General features: G+C 45.0%; 1 protein-coding gene across 7 annotated transcripts in view; it reads left to right on the top strand.

The window, feature by feature from the left end:
• Nucleotides 1-3885: 3885 nt before the first annotated feature.
• SMARCAL1 (SNF2 related chromatin remodeling annealing helicase 1) overlaps nucleotides 3886-24631 on the top strand; it is a 57478-nt gene continuing 36732 nt past the window's right edge. Inside the window, exons 1-9 of one of the 7 annotated variants that reach the window (XM_004469602.5) lie at nucleotides 3886-4103; nucleotides 5187-5223; nucleotides 5645-6513; nucleotides 7256-7306; nucleotides 10554-10787; nucleotides 13583-13633; nucleotides 19770-19956; nucleotides 21385-21535; nucleotides 23054-23212. In XM_004469602.5, coding sequence (XP_004469659.2) covers nucleotides 5688-6513; nucleotides 7256-7306; nucleotides 10554-10787; nucleotides 13583-13633; nucleotides 19770-19956; nucleotides 21385-21535; nucleotides 23054-23212 — 1659 coding nt within the window. In that variant the 5' untranslated portion in view covers nucleotides 3886-4103; nucleotides 5187-5223; nucleotides 5645-5687. Of the gene's footprint in view, nucleotides 4400-5186; nucleotides 5224-5644; nucleotides 6514-7255; nucleotides 7307-10553; nucleotides 10788-13582; nucleotides 13634-19769; nucleotides 19957-21384; nucleotides 21536-23053; nucleotides 23213-24631 lie in introns of all 7 variants that reach the window. The other 6 variants (XM_004469599.4, XM_004469603.5, XM_004469604.4 and 3 more) reach the window with 6 other exon arrangements.

The raw sequence follows: 24631 nt of genomic DNA, 5'->3' as shown, positions 1-24631 counted from the left end.
ACCCTCCACAGCCCATCCCTCTACTCTCTCACGCCCCCTTTTTTTTTTATAAAACAAAAGGAGCAATTGTTACTGCCTTCCTTCACCCCTCCTCCTAGCCCCTGTGATCTCCCTTTTCCAGCCGTTGCTATCCTTCCCGCCAGTCCCACCCACTTAGCCAACTCATAATCTGCCCCCTTCCTTAGTCACCGCTTACCTCATAGCTGCCTGCACGGCTCCGCCTATCCACTACCGCCCCGTAGTTAACCCGCCCCAGCTCCTACCCCTCCCTTAACCCGACCCTATATAATCGAGTGTATTTCCGCAATAAAGTAGACTAGCTCACTCTCACAGGCTGTCTCCGTGGTTTTTACCGCGCGTCCCCCACACCTGGAGAACCTAGGCCTACGCGTTGGCCTAGGGGCTCACCGCCGAGCCGTGGAAGCCCGTCTGGTCCTCTTGGGTTGCTAACTCAAAATAGCTGCCCACATTGGTTGGCAGTTTTTTGCTTTAAACTCTTTAAATATGTTAGCCCACTGCTTTCATGCCTCCGTGGTTTCTGATGAGAAATCAGCACTTAATTTTATTGCAGCTGTCTTGTATATGACACATTGCTTCTCTCTTACAGCTTTCAGAATTCTATCTTTGGCATTTGACAGATTGTTTAAGGTTTTGTTGTCCCTTCTTCAATCTCTCTGCTCCTCAAACTGAATGAGTTCAATAGTCTCATCTTCAAGTTCACAGATTCTTTCCTCTGCTAGCTCCAATCTGCTGTTGAGCCCCTCTAAGAAAGTTTTAATTTCATTTGTTGTGAACTTTAAATCCACTTTTTCTCTTTTGCTCCTTTTCATGATTTTCATCTGTTTATTGATATTCTGAGTTCATCTTTAGTTTTCCTAATTTCCTTTAGTTCTTTGTCCATATTTTTCTAGAGCTCTTTGAGCATATATTTTTTTTCCCAATGGGCACATGACCATGAAATGATTTTATTTTTTCTAACCACTGCCTTCAATCTTGCCCTTTCAACTCTCCCTTTGCAATCTTTTTAAAAAATTATTTTTAATTGTCTTTTTTTTTAAAGATACATAGATCACAAAAAATGTTACATTAAAAAATATGAGGTTCTCATATATCCCCCTTCTTTGAGTATATTAATGACCATTTTTTAAACGTCTTTGTCTCGTATCTCCCAAACCCAATCTTCTTCATTGATGGTTTCTAATGCTTGAATCTTCTCCTTGGCCTGGGCCATCACTTCCTGTTTGTCTGCCTACTTTGTTATCTTTGTTGAAACCAGGATGTTTTGATATTTTAATGTGTTTTCATTGGAATTTAGACTCTGAGGTGTGATGATAGAGCTTTCTTTGAATACCACAAGCTAAGAAAAGAAGAAGAAGAAGGAGAGGAGAAGAAGAAGAAGGAGAAGGAGGAGAAGGAGAAGAAGAAGAAAAAAGCAGATTTGGTTCAACTGATAGAGCATCGGCCTACCATATGGGAGGTCCAAGGTTCAAACCCGGGGCCTCCTGACCTATGTGGTGAGCTGGCCCACACACAGTGCTGATGCACACAAGGAGTGCTGTGCCACGCAGGGGTGTCCCCCACGTAGGGGAGTCCCATGTGCAAGAAGTGCACCCTGCAAGGAGAGCCACCCTGAGTGAAAAAGCGCAGTCTTCCCAAAAGTGGCGCCACACACACAGAGAGCTGACGCAGCAAGATGACGCAACAAAAGTGACACAGATTCCCAGTGCCGCTGACAAGATTGCAAGTGGACACAGAAGAACACTCAGTAAATGGACAGAGAGAGCAGACAATGGGTGGGGGGGAGTAAATTTTTAAAAAATAATTTAAAAAATAAAATAAATAAGCAGCAGCAGCAGCAGGAACAAAAGAAAATGCCTTTCTTACTTTTTGCTGATATTGGCCTGTTCATGCTTCTTCAGAGCCTATCCATACAATGAGTTTGGAGAATAGTTTGAGGTCAAAGTGTAGGAGACTCCTTGAACCTTTCTGTGCTTGGGCATGTTTGTGTGGCCTTAAGAATTCTCCCATTTATATAGATATGAACGTCCTCTCTTCCCTAGGAAAGAGTTTCCTTATGGTGCTGGGTACTGCGTTCTATATCCTGCAGCTGGCAATCCCTTGCCCTAGGCAGCCACGACTTGACTGCTCTCCCACAGCAATCTATAGGTGAGATCTGTCAGCTACCTCTACATGCAGGGCATGTCCTGGGACTGTGAGTCTGTGACGAGTGTCCTGGTTCAGGTCCTCAGGCCACCACCAGACAGATTGGGCCAGAATTAGATGCTCTCAGTATGTACAGGAGGGTTACTTTGCTTCCTCCTGAACCAGGACCAGAGATCTGCACTGAGAGTGGGCCGGCTCCATGCCAAGTCAATGAGAGGATGGGGGAGGGGATAGCCAGGGTGCCACAAGACCCTACCACTCCCCCACCCCCCCAATGTCTGCTCTCTGTGTCCCTTTGCTGTGTGTGTTCTTCTTTGTTGGCTTGCATTCTTGTCAGCGGCACCGGGAATCTGTGTCTCTTTGTTTGTTGCATCATCTTGTTGTGTAAGCTCTCTGCGTGTGCAGCTCCACTCCTGGGCAGGCTGCATTTTTTTTGGGCAGGGTGGCTCTCCTTGAGGGGAGTCCTCCTTGCCCATGGGGCTCCCCTATATGGAGTCACCTCTGTGTGGCACAGCACTCCTTGCACACATCAGCACTGTGCATGGGCCAGCTCACCACACAGGCCAGGAGGCCCTGGGTTTGAACCCTGGACCTCCCATATTGTAGACGGACTCTCTATCAGTTGAGCCAAATCCGCTTCCCAACCCTACCACTTTTAAGTTGCCTTTCTTTTGATTTAGCACTAGCCCTGATACTGCAGTTCTTTAACTAGTTTCTGAAGTTTTGAGAATGATGTTTCTTCTAGTTCTTGCTAGTTTCTTTAAGCTTCTGTGGGGGATGGAGCCCTGAAGCATCACACTCCATCTTCATGGGGTGGGTCAGGAAATTCCACCTGTTTGTTTTGAAACAAAAGATATTAGAAACCAGAGTAACAGAATAGGAACATCAGTGTTCATACTGTAGAATTTATATTTATCATTAAAATGTAATTAGGAGATGAAGGCACAACTCTGTGATTGCACCAAAAGCCACTGAATGTACACTGTAGATGGTTTGTATGGTTTGTAACTATATTTTAATCAAATTACTTTTCAAAAATGTAATTAGGAGAGTTGACTGTGGAGCTGAATAGGCACTGGTACTCAGTCTGCTATTGTCAGTTTACTAGTTTTCTCTCAAGATGAAGGACTTTGAATCAGAATTACCATTTAGCCTAATAAGGACTTGAGAACGTTATTACCAAATGGCTCTAAGTCTCAGTTCACCCATCTATAAAATAGGGGTAAGAGTCATAGGTGTCATATGGTTGTAGTGAGGAATAAATGAGATAATTTACATTAAATGCTTAGCACAATGACTGATGATCACAATGATAATGATGCTCTCGAATCTTCTTTGATCTGGGGAGGGGGTGGTTTAGAAGTTTAAACGCAAGGATAGGAACACCAGGCATGGATGTTCCCAGGAATTGTAAGATACTACTTGGGATACTTTTTAAAAAGAGCTACAAAATCATTCCTGCCGTCTAGTATGCCCTCTGGAAAGAGCTCTGACAGCAAGCCTCCAGTTTGGGGACCCTCAATGACCCTGACTTCCGTCATCAGGCGCTTGGCTAAATCGTTGGGTGGGAGGGTAGAGAACTACAACTCCCACAGTACACCACTCCCTCCCGCCATGACGTAACGGCGCCCCTAGTTCCCGCCAGGAACAGGACCGAAACTACAAAGCCCAAAAGACATTGCGGCACCCCTGTTTCCCGGGCTCATCACCAACCACTTATTTGAAGCGCAGTTGCGGTCGTGTTGCCTCCTGGGAAGTGTAGTTCGGCGCGATGCCCCCTCCCCCGCCCAGGCCTGGGCCTTGCAATAAGGCGGGCAAATTGCTGGCGCTGGATAAACCTCCCTAAACCGCCCTGCCGGAAGAATAAACTAGTTGGAAAGGGCTCTGGAGTCGTGTCTGGGTTCGGCTACGAATGCGGCTCGTGATCTAGGCCTCGTCCGGTGAGAAGGTGTTCAGGAGGATAGTGGAGGAGGCGGTCGAGCCCATATGCCAGCCCGGAGGAGGGAGTGGGCCAGAGGACGGGTGCATCCAAGTGGACAAAATGGGAGAGGAAGTGGGGCGTGGCGCCCCCTTAACCGCCCGAGCCGGTTGACACGCGCCACGGAAAGGGGGTGGAACCGAGGTCCCAGCAAAGAGGAAGAGGAGCGTCCATGTCCTGGAATGGCTTTACGGTTTGGGACTAATTAGTGAAATTGCCCCACCTTATGTTCTCCCCTCCCTTGGTTAATGGAAGCAGGTAACTCACCAGGCCTTGAACCTGGAGAGTATTGGGGGGGGCGGGGCGGTCAAGAGAGCCCTAGTTGGAAAGTTAGGCAGAAGTATATTATCAAGAAGACTGGAGGCTTTTCCTAATCCCTACCTAGCTGCTGGGCTTGGAGGAGGAGGGGACGGATGATGCTTGGGGCTTTCTGGCCAAAGAAGAGAAATGAAACCTTTTGAAGCTTGCCTGGCTCTCCCAGTGACCTAAACTGTGCTCTTGGATCATCCGTCATCCTTACATGGCATTACATTGGGTGGAGGGTATTTAGTCTCAAACAAGCCAGGAAAATTAGTGTGCAGCTGTTTGAATCTAGAATATTGTACACGTGGCTTAACTCACGGAAAGTATCAGAGTAAATTAGTTGAAAAAAATCAAAAGTGCAAAACAATATACAGAATGATCCTATGTTGTAATACATATATATTGCAAATACGTGGTGCAATATGAATAGAAAAAACAATTATACTCTCAACCATTAACAGTGGTCATTGCTGGGTAATGAGTTTACAGATTAATTTTACTCTTTACAACTTTCGCTTCTGAATTTTGTACAGTGAGCATGTGTTACTTGGACATTTTTATTTTTCCAAAGGAGTCATTTGGTTGCTCCATGGTAGTGTGTTTTGGAAAGAGGCACTGAGACTGACAGCCCCATGGCTTCCACCTTTTGGATGCATATTTACCAGGAATGGTAGGCTTGAATGCTGAGGCCTGAACTTGGTGCCCAGTCTGTGTGAGACTAATGCTTTTCTCCTTCTTCCAGGTTGGAAACAAGCTATTTTAGGAAGTGTCCCACCATGGTATGTAGTTGTTTTGTTCTATTTCAGTCTAATGCATTATTTCTAGTTTAGAAAGTTGCCTTTCTCATTATCTGTTGGATTCGGGTTGCACTGCATAACTCTATTGGGGTTTGATGATAACTCGTGTTGATTGGAGGCTGGGAGGGAGAAACACATTGCAGTTGAAGTACCTATTTAGCTTTGAATCTGATCTGATCTTTTTGCCTTTTCTTCAGAATCATTTTCTTAGCTTACGTGTAATAATAGCTACTATCCCTGTGCGTGTGCTTTCTTGGAAAAAAAATTATAAAAGAAATTTTGATATAGCCTTTGGTTGTGTTCCTTATGCATTTTCTGGTATAAAAGCGTGTTAACATCAAGGTAACAACATGGCAGATAAATGAACTTTATGTCTGTTGGAATCTTTTTTTTCCTTCTACAGCTTTTCCTAAGTTTCCGATTAAATATTGCACTTCCAGCTTAAAATGTCCTTGCCCCTTACTGAGGAGCAGAGGAAAAAGATTGAAGAGAATCGACAAAAGGCTCTGGCCCGTAGAGCTGTGAAATTATTAACAGAACAGCATCAGAACAAAGGCCTGGGCTCCTCCGTCGCAACCAACCCTTCCCTGTCCAAGCAGGGCCCTTCCCAAAATCACCCAAGGCATCCGTCTACGCCAGTGAGCCATGGTGTCATTTTCAAGCAACAGAATCCAAGTAATTCATCTAATGGTAACCAAAGACCTCATAATTCCCACAGTTTTCATCTCAGTGCACCAGAGCAGGCAAAGGGGCTATGGAAGAGACAGGAAGAGATGCCCACAGCCTGCACCGGCGCCAGCTCACCAAGACAAATGACTCTTCCTGGGGTCTCCCCTCCCCTGGCACAAAGTCCTCCCGAGGTCCCCAGCCAGCAGCACTTGGGCTCTGAGTTAGCGCAAGGTTATCTGCAGGCAGCACAGGAGAACAAATTGGTGGCCTTGGCTAGTACCGGTCATGAGCCTAGGGCTAGGACAGAGAGTTCCCAGGAGACGCCAGCCTTTCTCCCTGGACAGCCCCCCAGGGATTCTGGATTACAGGCCCAGACAGTGAGACCCTCTACCTCGGGGCGGACCATTTCCAGTGTCCAGTATGGCTCAGGTACCATGCCCAGAACAAAAGGAAAAACCCAACAGAATGTGGGAGCCTCATTCCATAAATCAGTAAACGCCCAGAAGGGAATGTGTGTAAGGAATGGAGACCGATTCCAGGTGAAGATCGGATACAATGCAGAGCTCATTGCTGTGTTTAAGAGGCTGCCCAGCAGAAATTACGGTAATGAGCTTTTTGTCTTGTTCTTCAGATGGTTTTCCTATTTCTAGAGTCTTTATTAATCTAACAGTTTCTCATAAATATTAAGAGGGTGCTTCGGTACATTCTGTCCATCCAGTTGTTTAAAGAGTTTCTATTTTAGCATGTGTTTGCCTTTATAATAGACATTCTCTCAAACAGCTGCCAAACTTGGGGCCTGCCACATGGCCATATGGAAAAGGAATGAATTATTTACTGAGAAGCCACTTCCTCAGCCAGGTGCTTTATATGCTTTGTATCGCTTAAGCTTAACAATGTTTTTAGATGTTACCTCCATTTTAAAAGTGGTGGAATTGTCTCAGCTAGATGAAGTTACACACTCAGGTTGATTGGTCTAGATATAGCTAGCTCTGCAGCTATACAGACCATCTCGGCGCTCATGCCCCTTCTCCCCCTATTCTACCTGACTATACTGGGATTTGGAGAGCTTGGATTCTAGTCCTTACTCTGCCCAAGCCACTCAACCCTTTAGATGAGGGCCTGTGTTGAATTCTGCAAAATGGAAAAAGATTTATCCTTGCCTGTATTTCTATGTATTCTCTGCAGGGATTTTGTAAATCACTGGGCGCTTGTTGGCCAACTCTTTTGTACTTAGCATTCCTTCCTTCATTCGTTCAGGAAACAAGCTTTTGTTGAGTGCCCATGTAAACATGATAACAGTCCCCACTGCATCGTGGGCAGACTAAGTCCTTCTCTCTTATTTCAGATCCTGACACCAAGACGTGGGACTTCAGCATGACTGACTATGGGGCCCTGAGTAAGTAGGCACACCGTTGCCCCCGGGGGAGGGAGCCACTGGTTTTGAAGAATTTCTCTAGAGTAGCAGATGTGGTCTAGCTAGTCGTGAGGATGGCTTTTTTGGTGAAAGCTTTCAGGGCATCACCCCATGCTCATCTTCCTTCTCATTGGAGGTCATTAGGAATATCAAGGAGAATTCACACCTCATGGTGCCTGGTATGTACCAGGCTGTTCTTAGCCCCTTCTTTAAAACAGTCACTTTACAGATGGGGAAACTGAGGCCTAGAGAGAATGAATAACAAAAAAGGTTACATAGCCAATCAGGTGTGCAACTGGGATTCAAACTCAGGTAATCTGAATTTAGAGCACACAGCCTGGCCGCGGTGCCAGCTCCTGCCACCAGGAAGATAACTCTTTCAGCAAATGGAACAGATCCTGACCGCTTGCTCTGTGCTGTTTGAATGAGGGTCACTCGCCCCAGTTTCCTCAGGTGGTGTCTGAGACCTCTTTATTTCCCCTTCTGCAGTTTGAGGGCTGGATGAGTCGCTTTCTATCCATTTTTCTTTAACTCAAGTGCCGGAGGAGTGGAGAGTGGAAGTGTGTGGCCAAGGCAGACTGTGTTGCCATGTCTGATGGTTGTCAGGCGACCTGAACGCACCCCTCTGCCATCTGTCATGTACCAAGGTGGCCTTTCGGAGTCAGCCCTGGGTGTTCTCGTCTCCCATCTTACTCATCACTCCCAGCAGCCATTTCTATGCCCCTTCCCCCACCCATTCCAAATAGAGAAAAGATAAATGCCTGCTCTTGTCACTTCTCAGATTTTCTTTTAAAGATTTATTTATTTATTCCCCCGCCCCCCGCCCCTCCGTTTTCTGCCCTCTGTGTCTATTCGCTGTGTGCTCTTCTGTGTCTGCTTGTATTCTCATTAGGCAGCTCGAGGAACGGATCCAGAGACCTTCCAGAGTGGGAGAGAGGCGATCATTCTCTTGTGTCACCTCAGCTCCCTAACTTCTCAGCAGAATTGGGGACCTGACTTAGAATTCTCTGGACTTAGGGGAGTCACCAGTACAGTTCTGGGGGCTGGTGGGACAGTGCCTGCAGAATGCCCTGTTTCTCTCCTGTGGCATTAGGTGTGTCCCTTTCTTGGGCAGGTAGCTGCTGGTGACTTTGGGGAAGGGCTCATTTTTACTAAGTTTTATCTGTTGGTTGGTTGCTGGAAGGAGGAGAGCCAGTGCTGTGGGTTAGCAGGATTTCACACTAGGTGTTCTCCTTGTTGCTAATTTTAAACGAGTTTACAGTTCCAGTTGTGATGCCCATAGTTGCGGTTTTCTTTGTTTGTTTAATCTTCTTACTCCTGTTCTTTGACCACAAAGCATGGTGACTTGATTAATTTCTGGCTTTGCAAATTCATTTAGGTTTCCTTTATGGTGTGGTCGCTTTTCGTAATGGTGAAAATCATGTTTATTGAGCACAAAATTCTCTGTACAGCTTTTAGATACATTTTACTGATTGCTAATTGTTCAGCTCTCCCACACGCTTAACAGTGTTTGATCTGTTACCTACGGAAATGTACCTTAAAACCTCTTGCAATGTTTGTGGATTTTGTGAATTTTATCCTTATGTTTCTAACAGTTTCAGATAGGTTTATGATTATTGTATCTCCTAAAGGTTATACTTTTCATCAATATAACATAATAAAGACTGGCTCTGTCAGTCGTTCAGTCATTTGCTTTAGGCATATCTCTGGATTTTGTTGTGTAACCCTACCACATACTCACTGTAGAACATATGGAAAATATAGCAACATGTAAAGGATAAAAAATATTTCCCATAATCTCCCCCATTAGCATTTTTATTTCGTTCTTCAGTCTTTTTTTCCTATGCATTAAAATATTTCAAATTTTACATATGTGTGTAATTTTTATCTTGCCTTTCTCAGTATTCCAGCACAAGCATTTCTATTTTAATGGTAAATGTTAACAATTCTAGGTGATGAAATACTGGACCTTTTTTAACCTCCAGAAAAACGGTAGTTTCTAATATTGTTTATTGTACTTTTATCTTTTCTAAAATTTCTTAGTTGAGAAAATGAATGGTTACATAACCTTCCCATTATACAGCTATGCTATAAATTGCTTAAATCATTTTCTGTATAATTTTAATTTGCTTCCAGATTTTCCAGTTTTTTTAAAATTTCATTTTATTTATTCATTTTTTAAAAAATATTACATTCAAAAAATATGAGGTCCCCATTCACCCCCACCGCCCCCACCCCACCACTCCCCCCCACAGTAACACTCTCCCCCATCATCATGACACATCCATTGCATCTCAGATTTTCCAGTTTTAAAGCCACCAGGAACACCCTTATATATGTTTTTGTCTGCATTTCCAATTGTTAGTTGGGGTAGATTCCCAGAAGTTGAATCATTTTGGTCATTTTTTAGGGCTCTTGGTATATATTGCCAAATTGCTTTCCAGAAGCGCTTATTCCCAACCAGCTATGTGGACATCTAATTGTTTTTTAGCCTGCAGATTTGATAAGTGAAAAATGGCTTTTTTTCCCTCTGATTATTTGGAAGGTTGTACATTTCTACACATGCTTATTACTCATTTCCCTCCTCTTTTGAATTGGTTACGTCTCTATCCTCTTGTATTTTGTGGACTCCTTTTTTAATATTAACTCTGTTATACTTCTTGTGCATTTTATCTTCATTCAGTACCTTTGCTTTCAATTCAGTTTGTGTTGATAGTTTAGTTTTGTATACTCAAATCTATTAATACATTAAATGCACCAGTAATTGCTAAAGTAATGTTCTAACCCGTGTTTGTGGCCTGGCAGTGCTGTTTTTCTTTCCCTTCTCCAAGCAGTATGCAGAGTAGTGACCTGAGACCAGAGTTAGGGGGGTGATTAGTGCTATGACTAGGTTTCTGCAACACAGCAACAGGAATTATCTAATAAGTTTCTTCCTCCTTGTGAGAGTCTTCGTCCTTCCGTTAATTTCTGAATTCTTTGTTTTTTTAATTGGGAACCTTCAGGTGCAGTGGAGTCTGGGTTCAATAAATACCGAAGTTCCCAAAGCCCGGATTAAAGGATACTTGCAAACCTTCCAGTCCAACAACCCCTTTTCTCGCCTACCTGTCAAGCATAATTCCACTGGTCTCTGTTCCCGCCCTACTTTCTTCCTCCAACCTGCCTCTCCCCACTTCCTCCCTTGCCTGCCTGATCATCCCAGGGTCACTTCTGTCATTTTCTTCTTCTGCAGTGAATGCAGCCCAGTGCCTCTCCAGCGTCACCCTGCAGCCCTTGGAAGGTGCGGATGGCAGCAGGGAGTTGCCCTCCACCAGCAGTGCCGCACAGCCCGGCCTTCCTCCAGCTCCATCTCTTGCCTTTGTCAAAGGGCGATGTGTGCTCATTTCCCGGGCTCGCTTTGAGGCAGACGTCAGCTATTCGGAAAACCTGATTGAACTATTTAAACAGATGGAGTCCAGAAAATTCGGCAAGTAATTGTCCTCTGTCGATTCCCAGGATGCATAGTTGTCTCTCGTCTCAGCGTACAGTATTTTTCCGTCTTTCAGTATTCTAAAGATGACTTTCTTGGTCTGTTCCTCTTATTCTAGAAAGGTGACACCTTAGTTGTTCCAGATAGAGAACACAGAGTGGGCACAGTTTTGTCCTTAATGGTCTCCCAAAGACAAGACTCCACAATTTTCCCCATTTGTCTTGTTTGTGTCTTGTCAGAATCTCCTAATTTCTTGCTTCAGTCACTTAAACCCATTTGTTTTTATTTTGTCCTTAGCAGGGGAAGAATGTGTGTGTTGGGGGCGGGGGGGCGGGAATTGTACGTAGAGAAACAGGTAGTTACCATAGAAATAAATTCCTTTCAGTAGAGTAAGATGGTGGTTTTCTAACTTGAGGTGCATCAGGACCACCTGCAGCTGGAGGTAATATTTGCTGGGCCCCAGTAGTTCTATTTCAGTAGTTCTGGGGAGGGGCCCAGTAATTTGCATTTCTAGCAAGTTCCGGAAGCTGCTACTGTTTGGGCCACCAGTTATATGAAGTCAGTAGTTCTTAATTCCAATTCAAAAAACCCTCTTACCTTAGTCCCTCCCCAGAGAACTTGATCTAATTGGTCAGAGATAGGGCCTGAACAATGATATTTTTTTAAATCTTCGGGTGAAACTACACTGCACAAACATTGAATCTTAAGTTAAACCATGAACTATGGTTAATGCTACAATTATAAAAACGTGCCTTTATCAGTTGTAGCAAATGTTCCACACCAATTGTAAGGTGTTAATAATAGGGTGGGATATGGGAATCCTGTATTTTAGGCATGGCTGTTCCGTAAACATACAACTTTTCTAATAAAATGGGAGAAAAGTGAATTGTTAAACTAAAAATAAATAAATAAAATCTTCAGGTGGGCCTAATAATCGGCCAGGATTAAAAACCACTTATCTGAGCAAGGCAGCATTCTTTATTTTTTTGGTTTTGTGTGTGTGTGTGTGTGTGTGTGTGACATTATTAAAAGCTGCCCCATTGGGAGAGGAGGCAGAAACCAGCTTCAGAATTCTGGATTTCCAGGCTTCATTCTTGGCTTCAGCTGTGTTGTTTTAAAATACTACGTGGCTTTTATGGATCAATGTTTTCCCTTTCTTGAAATGACTTTAGTCTTTTCCTTAGCCCAGTAGAAAGCAAGCCTTTAAAGCCTTATACCTTCAAGACATTGCATTCGGGGAACATCATGGAAAAAGCCTACATAGGGTCAACTTGCTCAATAAATAGCTTTTGTCAGGATTTGGGGCTCCTTCAGGAGGTGCTGGCTATTATGTTTTGTTTTGTTTTTGCTTTTTGTTTTTGTCTTGACTTATTTATTTTTTATTTCTTTTCTTTGGCTATTCCTAAATGGATAGCATTGTAACTAATTCGAGCAGGCGGATAAGCAGCATTTAGTGTGCGATGCTGGGCCTGTGCGGCCGAGTTATAGGATGAGCTCTCACATGGGGCTAGGATTTGGGGCCTCCCCGGCCCTCCCAGAAGTTCAGCGTTAGCTGGGGTGGCTCTGGAAAGGCGAATGGGATGACCTGCATCTGTCATCAGCCTCTGAAATCATGCTTTTGACATTGTTGTTTGGGGAGTGGGTGCAGCTGAAATACTTTCGCCCAGTCCTGCCCATGCCCAGGCATCCAAACATCATTATTGGATTTTTTTTTCTTTTTTTTTTTTTTGCCACAGCTGTTTGTCATAGACTGCCGACAGCCTCAGGCTGTTGTCAGGAGTCTTCCCGTCCAGTCTTTGTGCTGTTGGTCTTTCTGTCAGGTTACACCTGTGCTGCTTCGCTTTCATCTTGCATCTGACTCACCATGTCCATGATGCCTTTTTCCTGACCACTTTGCTTTCGCAGTACCTAGAAAGTAAAGAATTAGCTTATGCCGGTCAGATAACATTTACTGAAGCTAGACTTTGTTGATTTTTCTCAGAAGGTAGATTGGTAGAGAAACCCCTCCCTCTATTTATATAATTTGCTGTTTTTGGGTAGTAAGATGCCTTCCTATTTAGTATTGTTACACTATGCTAATCAGTAGATGGTGTCATAATAATAGTAATAGTAATTCACAATAACTAACTTTTTGGAGTGCTGGTTGTTTGTTGGGTGTTCTTTCATAAGCATTTTACATCTAAATTTCATAAAATCCTCACAATAACCCTGTGAGGTATAAGGGCCACAGTATCCTCATTTCTCACACATGGAAACCAAGATACATAACTTGTCTAAGGTCACACAGCTAATAAACGTCAGAGCTGGGATTTGAACCCTGGCAGTGTGGCCCCACTGGCCACATGCAGCTTGTCTCCCATGTGTAAAATGGAGCTAATAGCAGTGTCCATCATACAGAGTTATGAGGAGCAGAGGAGATGATGTATATAAATCTCTTGGCATAGTGGCTGGCTAAAAATAGGCACTGAATAAGTGATTGTTGTCCTATCTTACAAACATAGGGTATTTCTGACCTGCTGGGCTGTCTCCAGTCACATATCCCCATAACACCGTTTATCACAGCCTCACAGCCCCGAATTGTCATGGTCTCTGCTTATCTTTCTTTGCTGTATATTGTGAAAGCCTGAAGGGCGAGTATTTCCATATTCCCAGAGCCAAACACAGGACCAGCAATGCCATGTGAGCTTAACTGAGGTTTATTAAACTAGGGGCTAAATGAATAAATGTGATGACATAGAAGGAGGGTCCAGTGTTGTCATGTTTTTTGATTTTTTTTTCCTTTCTCATTACAGATTTCAAGACCAGAAAGTGGAACTTTCTCTTAGAAGAGCACAATAAACTAAGTAAGATGCCCACTTAGCTTATTTCATATTGTGCTTTTGTTGCACTTTGACAGTCTGCGTTAAATTTAACATATGTTCAAAGAAATTCCTCCTCCCTCTGCTATTGGAACTTCAGGTTCTGTGTACGGGGCAGGTAAAGCTGAAGATGTTCTCAGGCAGCTCCACCCACTTTTGCTGAGATAGCGGTTTCGGCTGAAGCGTTTGCAGGGCCTTTTCTCTCCTGGGGCTGAGGCAGTACTCGTAAAAGATCGGAGACCTCGGGCCCCTTCCTGCCAGTGGTAGGAGTATTAGGAGTGAGGGTACATGGACTTCGTAAATCAGAGGTGAGCTGGGATTTCTAGCGTAGTTTGTAACTACCTTAGCCTATCTCTAAGCACATGCTCTCAGATTACCTCTAAAACTAGGGCCGGAGAGGCCCAGTGGTTACAGAGCTTCAAAAAGGCTGAGTTCTGCCAGATGCAGAAGTCAAGGCCAGGGGGCTTAAGCATTTCAATAATGCTTAAGAGACTGACCATGGAGAGGGATAAGTATACAGATGACATAACTGCAAGAAGGAGAAGCAAGTCTGGCTTATCATTTTTCTACTGTGTGCCCTGCTTGGATGGGGCAGTAAATTCTAATATGCCTGAGAAAGGGGAACATGGTCACCTCTCAGCCTTTCCTGGAAGGCCCGTCTCTTCTCCATCTTCCAAGCTGTAATGATTCTGCAGTGAGTATGCAGTCGGCGCCACTTACGTTCCTCCCACTTGACCCTGGAGGGCTTGTTGGGCCTCCCAGCCTGGTTTTTGGACCAGTCAAGTCAGGAGAGATGTGCTCCAGCCCTAGGAGCCAGTGGTGGGCATTGGTGATCTTGCCTACTGGCTGGAGCTTTACAGAAAAGGACAAAGCTGGCATGCTTTCCTTTGTCTTCCCCTCATGTGACTTACTGTGTGATGTGGGGTAGAAAATTCAACATTCTGGGTCTCTTTTCTTACCTCAATAAAAAAAGGGGTCCTCAGCTCCCGTTTGCCCTACTGACATAGTAATAAAAGATAAGAGGAGAACTTTTGATTCCTTGAAGAAAGACTGGCTGCAAAGGTTAACCACAAGGTCAAGTTTGGATATGATGCTATACTTATCTTAGTAAATGCCAGCTGAAGGAGAAAGGATGGCCTTTGTCAATCTGAAACTCTGGCTGGTGCTATTTGGAATTTGTGATTTGGAGGAAGCTATTTGGCCAAAGCTGACTTTTTTTTCCCCCCATGGATGCATTTTATTTACATGTATGTTTTTGTTCTTTGTTTTTTGTTCTTTGTTTTTACAAGAGAAAAACTCACAATCTTATTTATTTACTTTTCAATAAGCTTAAATCCTTGAGGGGTACAGCATCACACAGATTTGGTGTCCAATGACCTTAGCTGGAAGGTTGCTTTGGAAGTTAGCATGAACCATGCCACTATTTCCATGGGCATGAGTTACCTTTCCCCAGAATACTCTGATTTTGTTAGGTTTGCTCCCAGGAGTCATTGTGTTATTTTTCACTTTGTATACATAAGCACATCTCTTGTCCAAATAGAATTCAGTTTCATCTCGGGCATAAATGCCTTCAATTTTAAGAAGGGCTGTGTGCTCCCTCTGGTTTTGGATCCCCTGCTTATAGCCAGCAAAAGTGGCTTTGGACCACAGCCTTTCAGACATATTTGCCATTTTAGAAGTCCTGTTCCCAGCAGGCCTCCACAGGCTCCAGGATGGCGGAAAAGGATGTATGTTTTACATCCCTAAAAAAATAGTCCCAGGATGTTTCCTCCTGTGTGTTTTCACCTTGCTTCCTCGTGGTCCACGATGCCAGCTGAGGTCATCAATACAATGAAACCAAACTGCCATTTTTCTAGATCTTTGAGTTGCACATCAGATCTGGAACTAATCACACCACACTTGTTTAACCTTCTTGTGAGGGTCACAACAATTTTCCCAGCTCTGTGATCATCAGTGATTTCAAATTCGCCGGTCCAACCGCACTTCATCATCACAGAAACCTGATGATGACTTTGGAGCATGGCCTGATAAGAACCTGGTGTTTGCCTCTCTTCTCGCATTGTTGATGCTCGTGAGAGCATCAGCCAGGACGTTCATGCACACCTCTGTGTCTGCACAGAAAGATGGCCAAAAGAGAGTCAAAGCTGACTTTTTGATAGGACGTAGGAGTTAGTGCTTTCCTCTCACCTCTTTGTCTTTCAGTCACAGAAAGCCAAAAATGTTAGCTATAAAGGCTTTGACCTTTATGGAACAACAAATAGCCTCATACAGCAATTGATTGGAAAAATCAAAGACTTGTGACTCTTAGAGTGTTTGTAGAATTCCTATTCTTTTTTGGGCTGTAGCCTCCTCGAAAAATCTGATGAAAACAATAGATTTTTAACCCAGAAAAATGTACATTTTGACCACACATAAAATTTTGCTTTTGCTTTTAATAGTTTAATCAATCTTGAGTTAAGAATTCTAGGTCTAGGGGAGCAGATGTAGCTCAAGTAGTTGAGCACCTCCTTCCTATGTACAAGGTCCTGGGTTTGATCCCCGGACCTCCTAAAAACAAACGAAAAAACAAACTCTCCTTGGTGAGCAGATGTAGCTCAGTGGTTTAGTGCCTGCTTCCCCTGTTCAAGGTCCTGGGTTCAATTCCCCATATGTCCTTAGGAAAAAAAAAAAGAATTCTACGTCTAGAATTCCAGTTGCCTTTTTACATGTTATCTCGTCATTGCTATATCTGGTAGAAAATAAGACTGATTCTTCCTGTTTCATAGATTGGGAAAAGCTTGGGCCCAGAGAAAGGAAGCAGTTACTTTCCTTATTGGGAATGTTGTATGGTCACAGTCAAGTTCAGTGACAGAGATAAGATTAAAATAGCCATCTGAGTTTGTAAATTGCCCCGTTAGGAAATTTTGAAGCCCAATCTGTAAACTATGAAGCCGAGGAGAGAAGGTACCGCAGAATACAGCAACAGTTCCAAGTTTGTTCTGCTTCCACCAGTAACACCTCGTAAACCTGGAGAATTTGCACCTCTCTTCTCACCCCTTGGTCCCTCACATGTGAAATTAGATTATGGACCCTGAGCTAGTGAACATGTGTATATGAAACAAATTAAGAAATGACAGTAAGACCTTTTGAGTACACGAATGCTCACTGATGATGTGGTGGAAATTATCTTCTCTAGATAAAGGGACTCTAAGAGCTTTCCTCCCTCTCTTCTCTAAGTGACTTGAGGCCTTTTGCCCATAATGAAATTGGCATAAGGCCTTTTGTTTTCCCCCAGCTGTCACAGTCCAGAAGGGTTCTGCATCCCCCTCAACAATCTCATCTTGTCAGCTGCTATTTGAAAACACTAGCATCTCTCTGCTGTGTGGTTCAGTAGTGTTCTGCCAAAGAGCAGTGTTACAGAAATTACTTCTAGATGACTCACGAAGCCAGACAGCACGTTGTTGTCTTCTCCCCAGCTCCAGGGAATTACAGTAGATCCAGGCAATCCTAGGCAATGGAGCTTTCCCCAGGGACTGAACCTGCAGCCTAGAATTTTGGAGAGAGTCGTGGTAGGCAGCAGAGCGTAGGCTAGGGTTTCCTTCCCTCTTGAATGCCTGGAAGAATATAATGCTTACAGAACACCACATCTCACGCCAGCTGGATCACCAGCCCTTCCTTAGCTTTCATCCGGTATTTTAGTTCTGAAGATCACTGGGATTAAAATGAAAATTGTTTCTGAAAGCACGTGAAGTGCTCAGTCTCCTGAAGGGTGGAGAAATTAGCAACTCAAATTGAATTGGAGGTGTAAGATGTATTTCTGCATCAAGATGGGCAGTCTTTTTTTATATTAAAGCCATCGGCCTTACCTAATTTTTCCCCTGTCATCTATGGGTTCTTCTTTATTAGAAAAGAAATTACTATTCACAGTAGAGACCTCAAAAGTAAACGAACATAATCTTGCAATTCTAGAACACAAAATTAAACTTCATGGTAGGGGATTCTTAAATTTTCAAAGAGTAGAAAAAGAAGAAAAAAATAGGGAATCATTTGGGACAGTGTTTCTCAAATTTAGCTCCTTCCACAGACATATCCTTGGGTGAAGGAACTGCAAGATTTCTATGATAATTTCTGAAATGTTGCATTTCAGTTTGGGTGCTCAGGTGTTTCATGGAATTGTTGGACATTTCCCATGAGAACTCTTAGGTTGTCAAGGTGGAGAACACTGGCTCAGGGCAGTGATTCTCATATGGGATAAGGTGGGGTGAAGATAACAAAGGGGGATATTCATGTGGTTTGAAAAAAGTACATGTAAGAAGCTATTGATGTCATAATGCAAACTCTAGAAAGTCTAGCTCAGTGAAATAAGTTTGGTTGATGGGTAGTACTGAAAACCAAATGAATACTGGGCTATCCTAGAGGGCCTGGAATAAACATGGTTGTGGTTGAGAAACACTGGTTTAGAGTTAGAGGTAGAGGAGTGCTGGCACATGGAGACTAGTCAGTAAGAAAAACATGTCAAAGAGAAAGAACATTTTTTGGGGGGTCAAATCAGGTGAAGCTAAATTCCTTGAAAAAGCAAAATTAATGAAATTTGCTTCAATTTCCTTGTAGATCCTAAATAATTTATTTTTGTATGTCGGGTCCGTAGCCTTGACTAGAAGAAGAGGTTTCCCCATTTATTATATAGGAGTCTAGAATCAGCTCACTTGGAAGGAAAGTAAAGGCCCCAAATACAAGCTTTAATTGAAAAGTCAGCACTAGGGTGGCTCTCAGTAGTAATTTAGACTTTAAGCTTATCAGGGATTGACACGCTTCTTTTTTTTTTTGTAAAGGACCTGATAGTAAGTATTTTAGGCTTGGCGGGCCATGTCGTCTCTGTCACAGCTCTTTAACTCTGCTGTGGTGGTATGCCAGCACCATAGACAGGAAAATGTATTGGCCTGACTGCGCTCCAGTAAAACTCTTTATCAAGGCAGGCAGCGGCTGGATTGGGCCCCCAGTAGCTAGTTTGCCACCCTCCTTTAGAGAACAGGTGGGGAGTGACTGAGCACCTGCAGAGTAACGCTGTTCCGGCTGCTTCCCCACAGGGGTCTCAGCTGTAAAGCCCATGCCTCTCAATGTGAGACATTTTATTCTCTTATGGAAAGAGTCAAACATTTGCAAGGCCACTTGTCTTTTTATCAGTTTGTGACCACGTACTCTATCTTGTTTTCTTTTTTTTTTAATAGCTGCTATCCTCCTAATCTTTCTTAGAAACTCCTAAAACCTCTGTCAATGTTTCCTTTCCTATTTACACTAGGTAACATAGAGTTTCCTGCCTTTGCAAACATCAGAACCATCAAAATAAAACATAAAGGGTGCAGATGTGGCTCAAGCAGTTGACCACCCGCCTCCCACACGGGAGGTCCCGGCTTTGGTCCTAGTGCCTCCTAAAGAAGACAAACAAACAATGAAGAGACATCAAGCAAAAATGGCGAGCAGACAATGAGCAAAAAACAAACAAGCAGGGAGCACATGTGACTCAAGCAGTTAAATGCCCACCTCCCACATGGGAGGGCCCACATTCAGTTCCCGGTGCCTCCTAAAGAAAAAGAAACCAGACTGCAGACAACAAGCAAAAATGAGCAAAACAGACAAGGGAGCCATCTCGAGGAGGGGAGGGGGGAAATGGTTTAAAGAAAAGGAAGGAGAATGTGAAAAAAAAAAAAATCTATTCATTGATTTAAGGTTGGCTTTTATAGGTCTTTCTGGGCTGCTTTTTTTAGAATATACATAGGTACGTGTTTGAATGGAAATACTAATGAGTTTTTTAAAAATTACTTTTGTTTAAATAAATTGGTCACAAGGACACTTCACAGTTCTTTCCAGTGTTTGCATGGTGTAGCAAAACAATGTTGCATTATTGATTGCCCTCCTATTTGCAGAAAGTAAGGATCAGAGAGGGAAAACTAGTTATCTAGGTTCATTGTCCTTTGCCTGGGATACACCTTCCAGACTCTGCTTTGCTCTTCTATTAGCTTTTTTGAGAAGGTGACATGTGGCAGAATTCCAGTTACTGAACTTTGTATCGCAAAGCCCCTTCTCTCTACCCCCAATCTTTTGGGCACTCACACCCTACCTTGTACCCCTGTGTTCTTTCTAGTTGAGCGAGTGCGCTGCCTCCCACAAGTTCAGCTGGATCCTCTGCCCCTGACGCTCATCCAGGCTTTCGCTTCTCAACTTGAGAGGACGTCCCTTCATCCGGTGGCAGACGTCCCTGAGGCCGACCTTTCTGCAGTGGACCCCAAGCTCGTGTCCAGTCTGATGCCCTTTCAGAGAGCTGGAGTCAAGTGGGTTCTCGAGCTTCCTCTCGCTCTCTCTTGCTGGAATTTCATCACTCGCTATGGGCTCGTTTCAGATGCTTCCTCTTTTATGAACGCGCATCTTCCACTGGTGTCTCGGAGCAGCCAGGTGTTAAATAGCCAGATGTGCTGTCCCCAGAACCATTGATTTCAATCCCGTGGGTTAATCAGGACTCGGGATTTCAGGGGTACAGAAACCCAGCTCAACCCAGATGGGAAAAAGAGACTAATCAGCACATGTCACAGAAAACCCAGGGTCTGAAAAGATCTCCTCAGGATTCCCTGTCTGTCTGTCTCAGCTCTGCTTTCCTCTTGGTTTACTTTGCTCCCGGCCAGGCGCTCCTCAGGGGTGGCAGCTCGGCTGCCGTGGCGTCTGGCTGTGTTCCTTCAGTCTAGCCCCCCAGTGAAGCACCCCTTTCCTGATCAGGCCTACAAGGAGGCAGCTGGGATCTGGTACCGTCCCCAGGACCAGTCATGAGGCCTGGGAAGCTCGGCAGTCTGGTGGTTAAACGGGCTGATAGCCCCATCCTAGAGCCAGAGGCTGAGTGAGGGAGGTAGTGGTCCTCCAAAAGAAAGTCAGGGTGCTCTTACCAGAGAAAGAAAAATAAACTAAAACAATGCCTTGACCTACCCTTTTATCAGAGTTTCCTGGGAGAAGCAAAGTGACAGTTTTGTACTTGTCTTCTAGTAGAAGTATGGGAGGTCAAGGAGAAGAAAGAGGAGGTTGTGGATAGTCCAAGATGGGGAAACAGTGGTTCTCCAAAAGAAAGTCAGGGTACTCTTATCACAGAAAGGAAAACAGAATAAATAAATAAACCCCTGTCTTGACCTGTCCTCTTTTCCAGAGATTCTTAGGAGAGCAAAATGACAGGTTTGCACTATGGGAGCCTACATCGTGGTCTCTGATCTTTAGAAAGTCTCATTCTAAGCCCCGATCTCTTCTGACAACAGCTCTTTTTCTTTCCTTCTTTCCTGGGCAGGCTTCTCCAGTAAGTGGGTGTGCTCCTTTTTCACCCCTGCCTGAGAGCCGCACCCCACTCTCCATCCACCGCTCCCTGGCCTTGGCCACATTGGAGTGAGGGTGACTCCCGATTGGAGACTTCCTCCCTTGGCTGCCATGATCGGATTATTTTTTGGATCTTTCAAGGTCCTTTAGAACTTTTTGGCCACCAATTCAACTTTTCTCAATTTTGACTGTTTTTTTTTTTTGCTTGTTTGTTCAATTTTAGTGCTGCCCCCTTTTGGCTCCTGAACTTTCCTCTTAGGGGACCAAATATCTTGTGGCAGGGCCCATGCGGGCAGCAGCCTTGCCTGCTTCGAGTAGCGCGTCTCCGCTCATCCGCCTCATGTGCCGTCAGGTGAGGGAGCACACCTGGATGTGGACTGTGCCGCTCTCCTCACCTTGTCTTTTCTCAGTTTTGCCATAGCAAAAAGAGGCCGCCTGCTACTTGCCGACGACATGGGCCTGGGAAAGACCATCCAAGCCATCTGCATAGCAGCCTTTTACCGGAAGGAGTGGCCGCTCCTGGTGGTGGTCCCGTCATCTGTGCGCTTCACCTGGGAGCAGGTTAATTCTCTTTGTGCTGTGATTCTAATAAAGAACGTTTGCCTCTGTGTTAGGGTCATAAAATAGTCGTTAAAGGTCCTGTCTCAGCCGAAGGCGAAGGCAGGAGGAGAGATGAGATGGCCTCCTGGGCCAGAGGGGGTGGTTTCCTGACTTGGAATCAGGATATTGCTCTCAGGAAGCAATCCAAGGAGTTAGCGAGCTCAGTGGCCTCCCTCAGCTGGCCAGCAGACACTTCCTTAGAATCTCCTGGTTCCCTGCTAAGAGCGCTTCTCATCTCTACCACACGTAATTTTAAGAGTATTTTCAGCTTCAGCTTCCTTAATGCTATAATAGCCACATCCATTAGACACAAGAGATATTAACCCCACCTACAAATGAGAAAACCGCATCGCAGAAAGGCTGAGTGCTGCGCTGCCGCCTGCTACTGACGAGCACGCGGTGCCGGAGCTCGAAGTCACGAGGTTTTCCGCTCTGGAGGTGTGGGTGGGGTGCACGGTCTCCCCGAGAACTTGATCGATAAAGAACCTGACAGAGCGGTGGGTCGTCACCAGCATGAAGCGCTTTCTCCCCTAAGCCCAGGAGCGGGAGTGGTTCTGTGATCACGCCAGTGAGGAGGGCAGGCCTGGCTCCTCATCCCCAGCTTTCATCTAGCTTTATGCTGATCGTGTCGGCTGCCCCGCAGCTCAGCTCGGATCCTTCCTGAGGCTCGATGAGCCGCTTGTGGGAAGTGCCAGCTCTGCCTGCTGCGAGCCATCCCCCTGCCCAGATGTGCCCTTCCCGGGGAGGAAGGCAGAGCTTCAGAAGATGCCTCTACACCAGGCCTCATCCTCTTCCTGCCCTTGTCAATCTGGATGCTGCCCATGCCTCTAACAATGCATAATTTGACCGTATTTATTTAGCAGGTGTTAGATTCCCCGAGCACTCCCAGAAATTCTAGGGAAGAGGCAGATGGTCAGATAGACTGAGACAAAAGAAAGAACCGGCACTTCTGATAGCAGAATAGCGTCAGCCTGGGAAAGCAGAGGGTGTCCTGCCACTGGCCCCAGGTGCTGGGTTTGACTGGAGATTAGTAGGATTTCTGGAGAGAACAGGCAGCTTTGCAGAAAATATCGACATAAATATTTAAATTATCATCGCTAAACATTTATGGTTTGCCTTCAATACGTCAGGGTCTGCTAGGTCCTTAGTGACATACTCTTTCCCTGTAGAAACTTGTCGCTTAGCTTCATTTCTAGATCACAGAATTGAAATCCGTAGACATTACAAAGTGACTGCTGACAAGTACTTGCTTACGAAGGAAGGAAGGGTCCTGTTAGCGGAATTAAAGCCTGGTAAGCCTGGGTAAGAGGGAGCTGGAAATGACTGGAGTTAAAGCAGATGAGGACCATGGAGGACGTGGAGGGAACGAGTCTGAGTTTGTTTTCAGGGAATATTAAAATCGGTGCATATACTGAGGGCTATCGATGGGCTGCTGTGCCTGATCATCATTTTGGTTTTGTCCTCTCCTGCCGTCCCCAGGCCTTCCTTCGGTGGCTGCCGTCTCTGAGCCCAGAGCACATCAACGTCGTGGTGACCGGCAAGGACCGCCTGACAGCTGGCTTGGTCAACATCGTCAGTTTTGACCTTCTTAGCAAGTTGGAAAAGCAGCTAAAAACCCCTATTAAAGTTATCATCATTGTAAGTGACTTGGCAAAGTTTTTAGTCCTTATTTCTGTGGAAACTTTCTTCTTAGAATAGAACTTTCGCACCTACAATTGCATCGAGCCTCACTCAGGTCCAGGAGAATAGAATCCATGGTCTTGATTTTGTGGGGAACTGACATTTCGTTGCTCTCTGCAGTGGTTCTCAGCCTTGGTTAGCTACAAAGCGGAATCCCCTGGGGAGCTTTTTTTTTTTTTTTTTTTTAAAGATTTATTTATTTATTTTATTTCCCCCCCTCCCTTGGTTGTCTGTTCTTGGTGTCTATTTGCTGCGTCTTGTTTCTTTATCCGCTTCTGTTGTCGTCAGCGGCACGGGAAGTGTGGGCGGCGCCATTCCTGGGCAGGCTGCTCTTTCTTTTCACGCTGGGCGGCTCTCCTCACAGGCGCACTCCTTGCGCGTGGGGCTCCCCCACGCGGGGGACACCCTTGCGTGGCACGGCACTCCTTGCGCGCATCAGCGCTGCGCATGGCCAGCTCCACACGGGTCAAGGAGGCCCAGGGTTTGAACCGCGGACCTCCCATATGGTAGACGGACGCCCTAACCACTGGGCCAAAGTCCGTTTCCCTGGGGAGCTTTTTTAAGAAACATGATTGAATAGGCCTGTGCTGGGGGTTCTACCCACCTCCTCTCCAGCATGAGGGCGTGGGTAGAGGCCAGCCAGACGGGCTCAAAGAGCCACAGCCTTCACAGCAAGGGCCTGCTCCTTCATGGCGCGCCATCTTGTCAGAAGGCCTCACATACACAGCTCAAGCAGTTAGCAAGTTTTCTTCCAGTCAAAATGAAGGCACCCCCAAAAAAGGCATTTTTCACTTGAACTGTTTTTTTCTTGTTGCAGTGCTCCCAGTTCCAACAGCATGTCTTTCACTGACTTTCCTTTAACCACCTCGGTTACTTCATAAGGAGAGTCTAGAGAGACCTGTGCTCAGCCACCTCTGTCAGGACTGAATGTACCCACAGGGCTCACAAATAAGATACGTCAGAAGTAGACAGCGGCTCCCGCACCTGCCCCATCTGCCCAATTCCTACCCCCGTTAGCCACTAACACTCAGTGGTGAAACAGAGGTGCTGATTTCCAGTGGGAGTCTGCCCTCTTTTTTGACCTCTTGGCAAAACAGGGAGACCCTATACCAACAGATGCTGTGGAAGGTCTTGCTCTTCTTTATTCAGTCTAGTGAGTGTTAAAAGCCAGTGGAGTTTTCATCCTCTTAAAAATAAAATTCACTGTTGACAGTGGCATCCCAAGTCCTGATGCTCAAATTTGGACTGTCTGGCTTATCTAAAAGGTGAGAAAGGAAAGAGTTTGTGTGTTCTAAGAGGCCCAGAAAAATAGAGCCTGTCAGCCACACAAATCAACAAGAGAGCAGTAGGTGGTCCTGGTACCAGCCTACTTGCTGA

This window comes from Dasypus novemcinctus, chromosome 7, assembly GCF_030445035.2.
Source record: "Dasypus novemcinctus isolate mDasNov1 chromosome 7, mDasNov1.1.hap2, whole genome shotgun sequence".
Lineage (NCBI taxonomy): Eukaryota > Metazoa > Chordata > Mammalia > Cingulata > Dasypodidae > Dasypus > Dasypus novemcinctus.
Note: the sequence above shows the minus strand (reverse complement) of the source record. Positions and strands in the feature narration are given on the sequence as shown.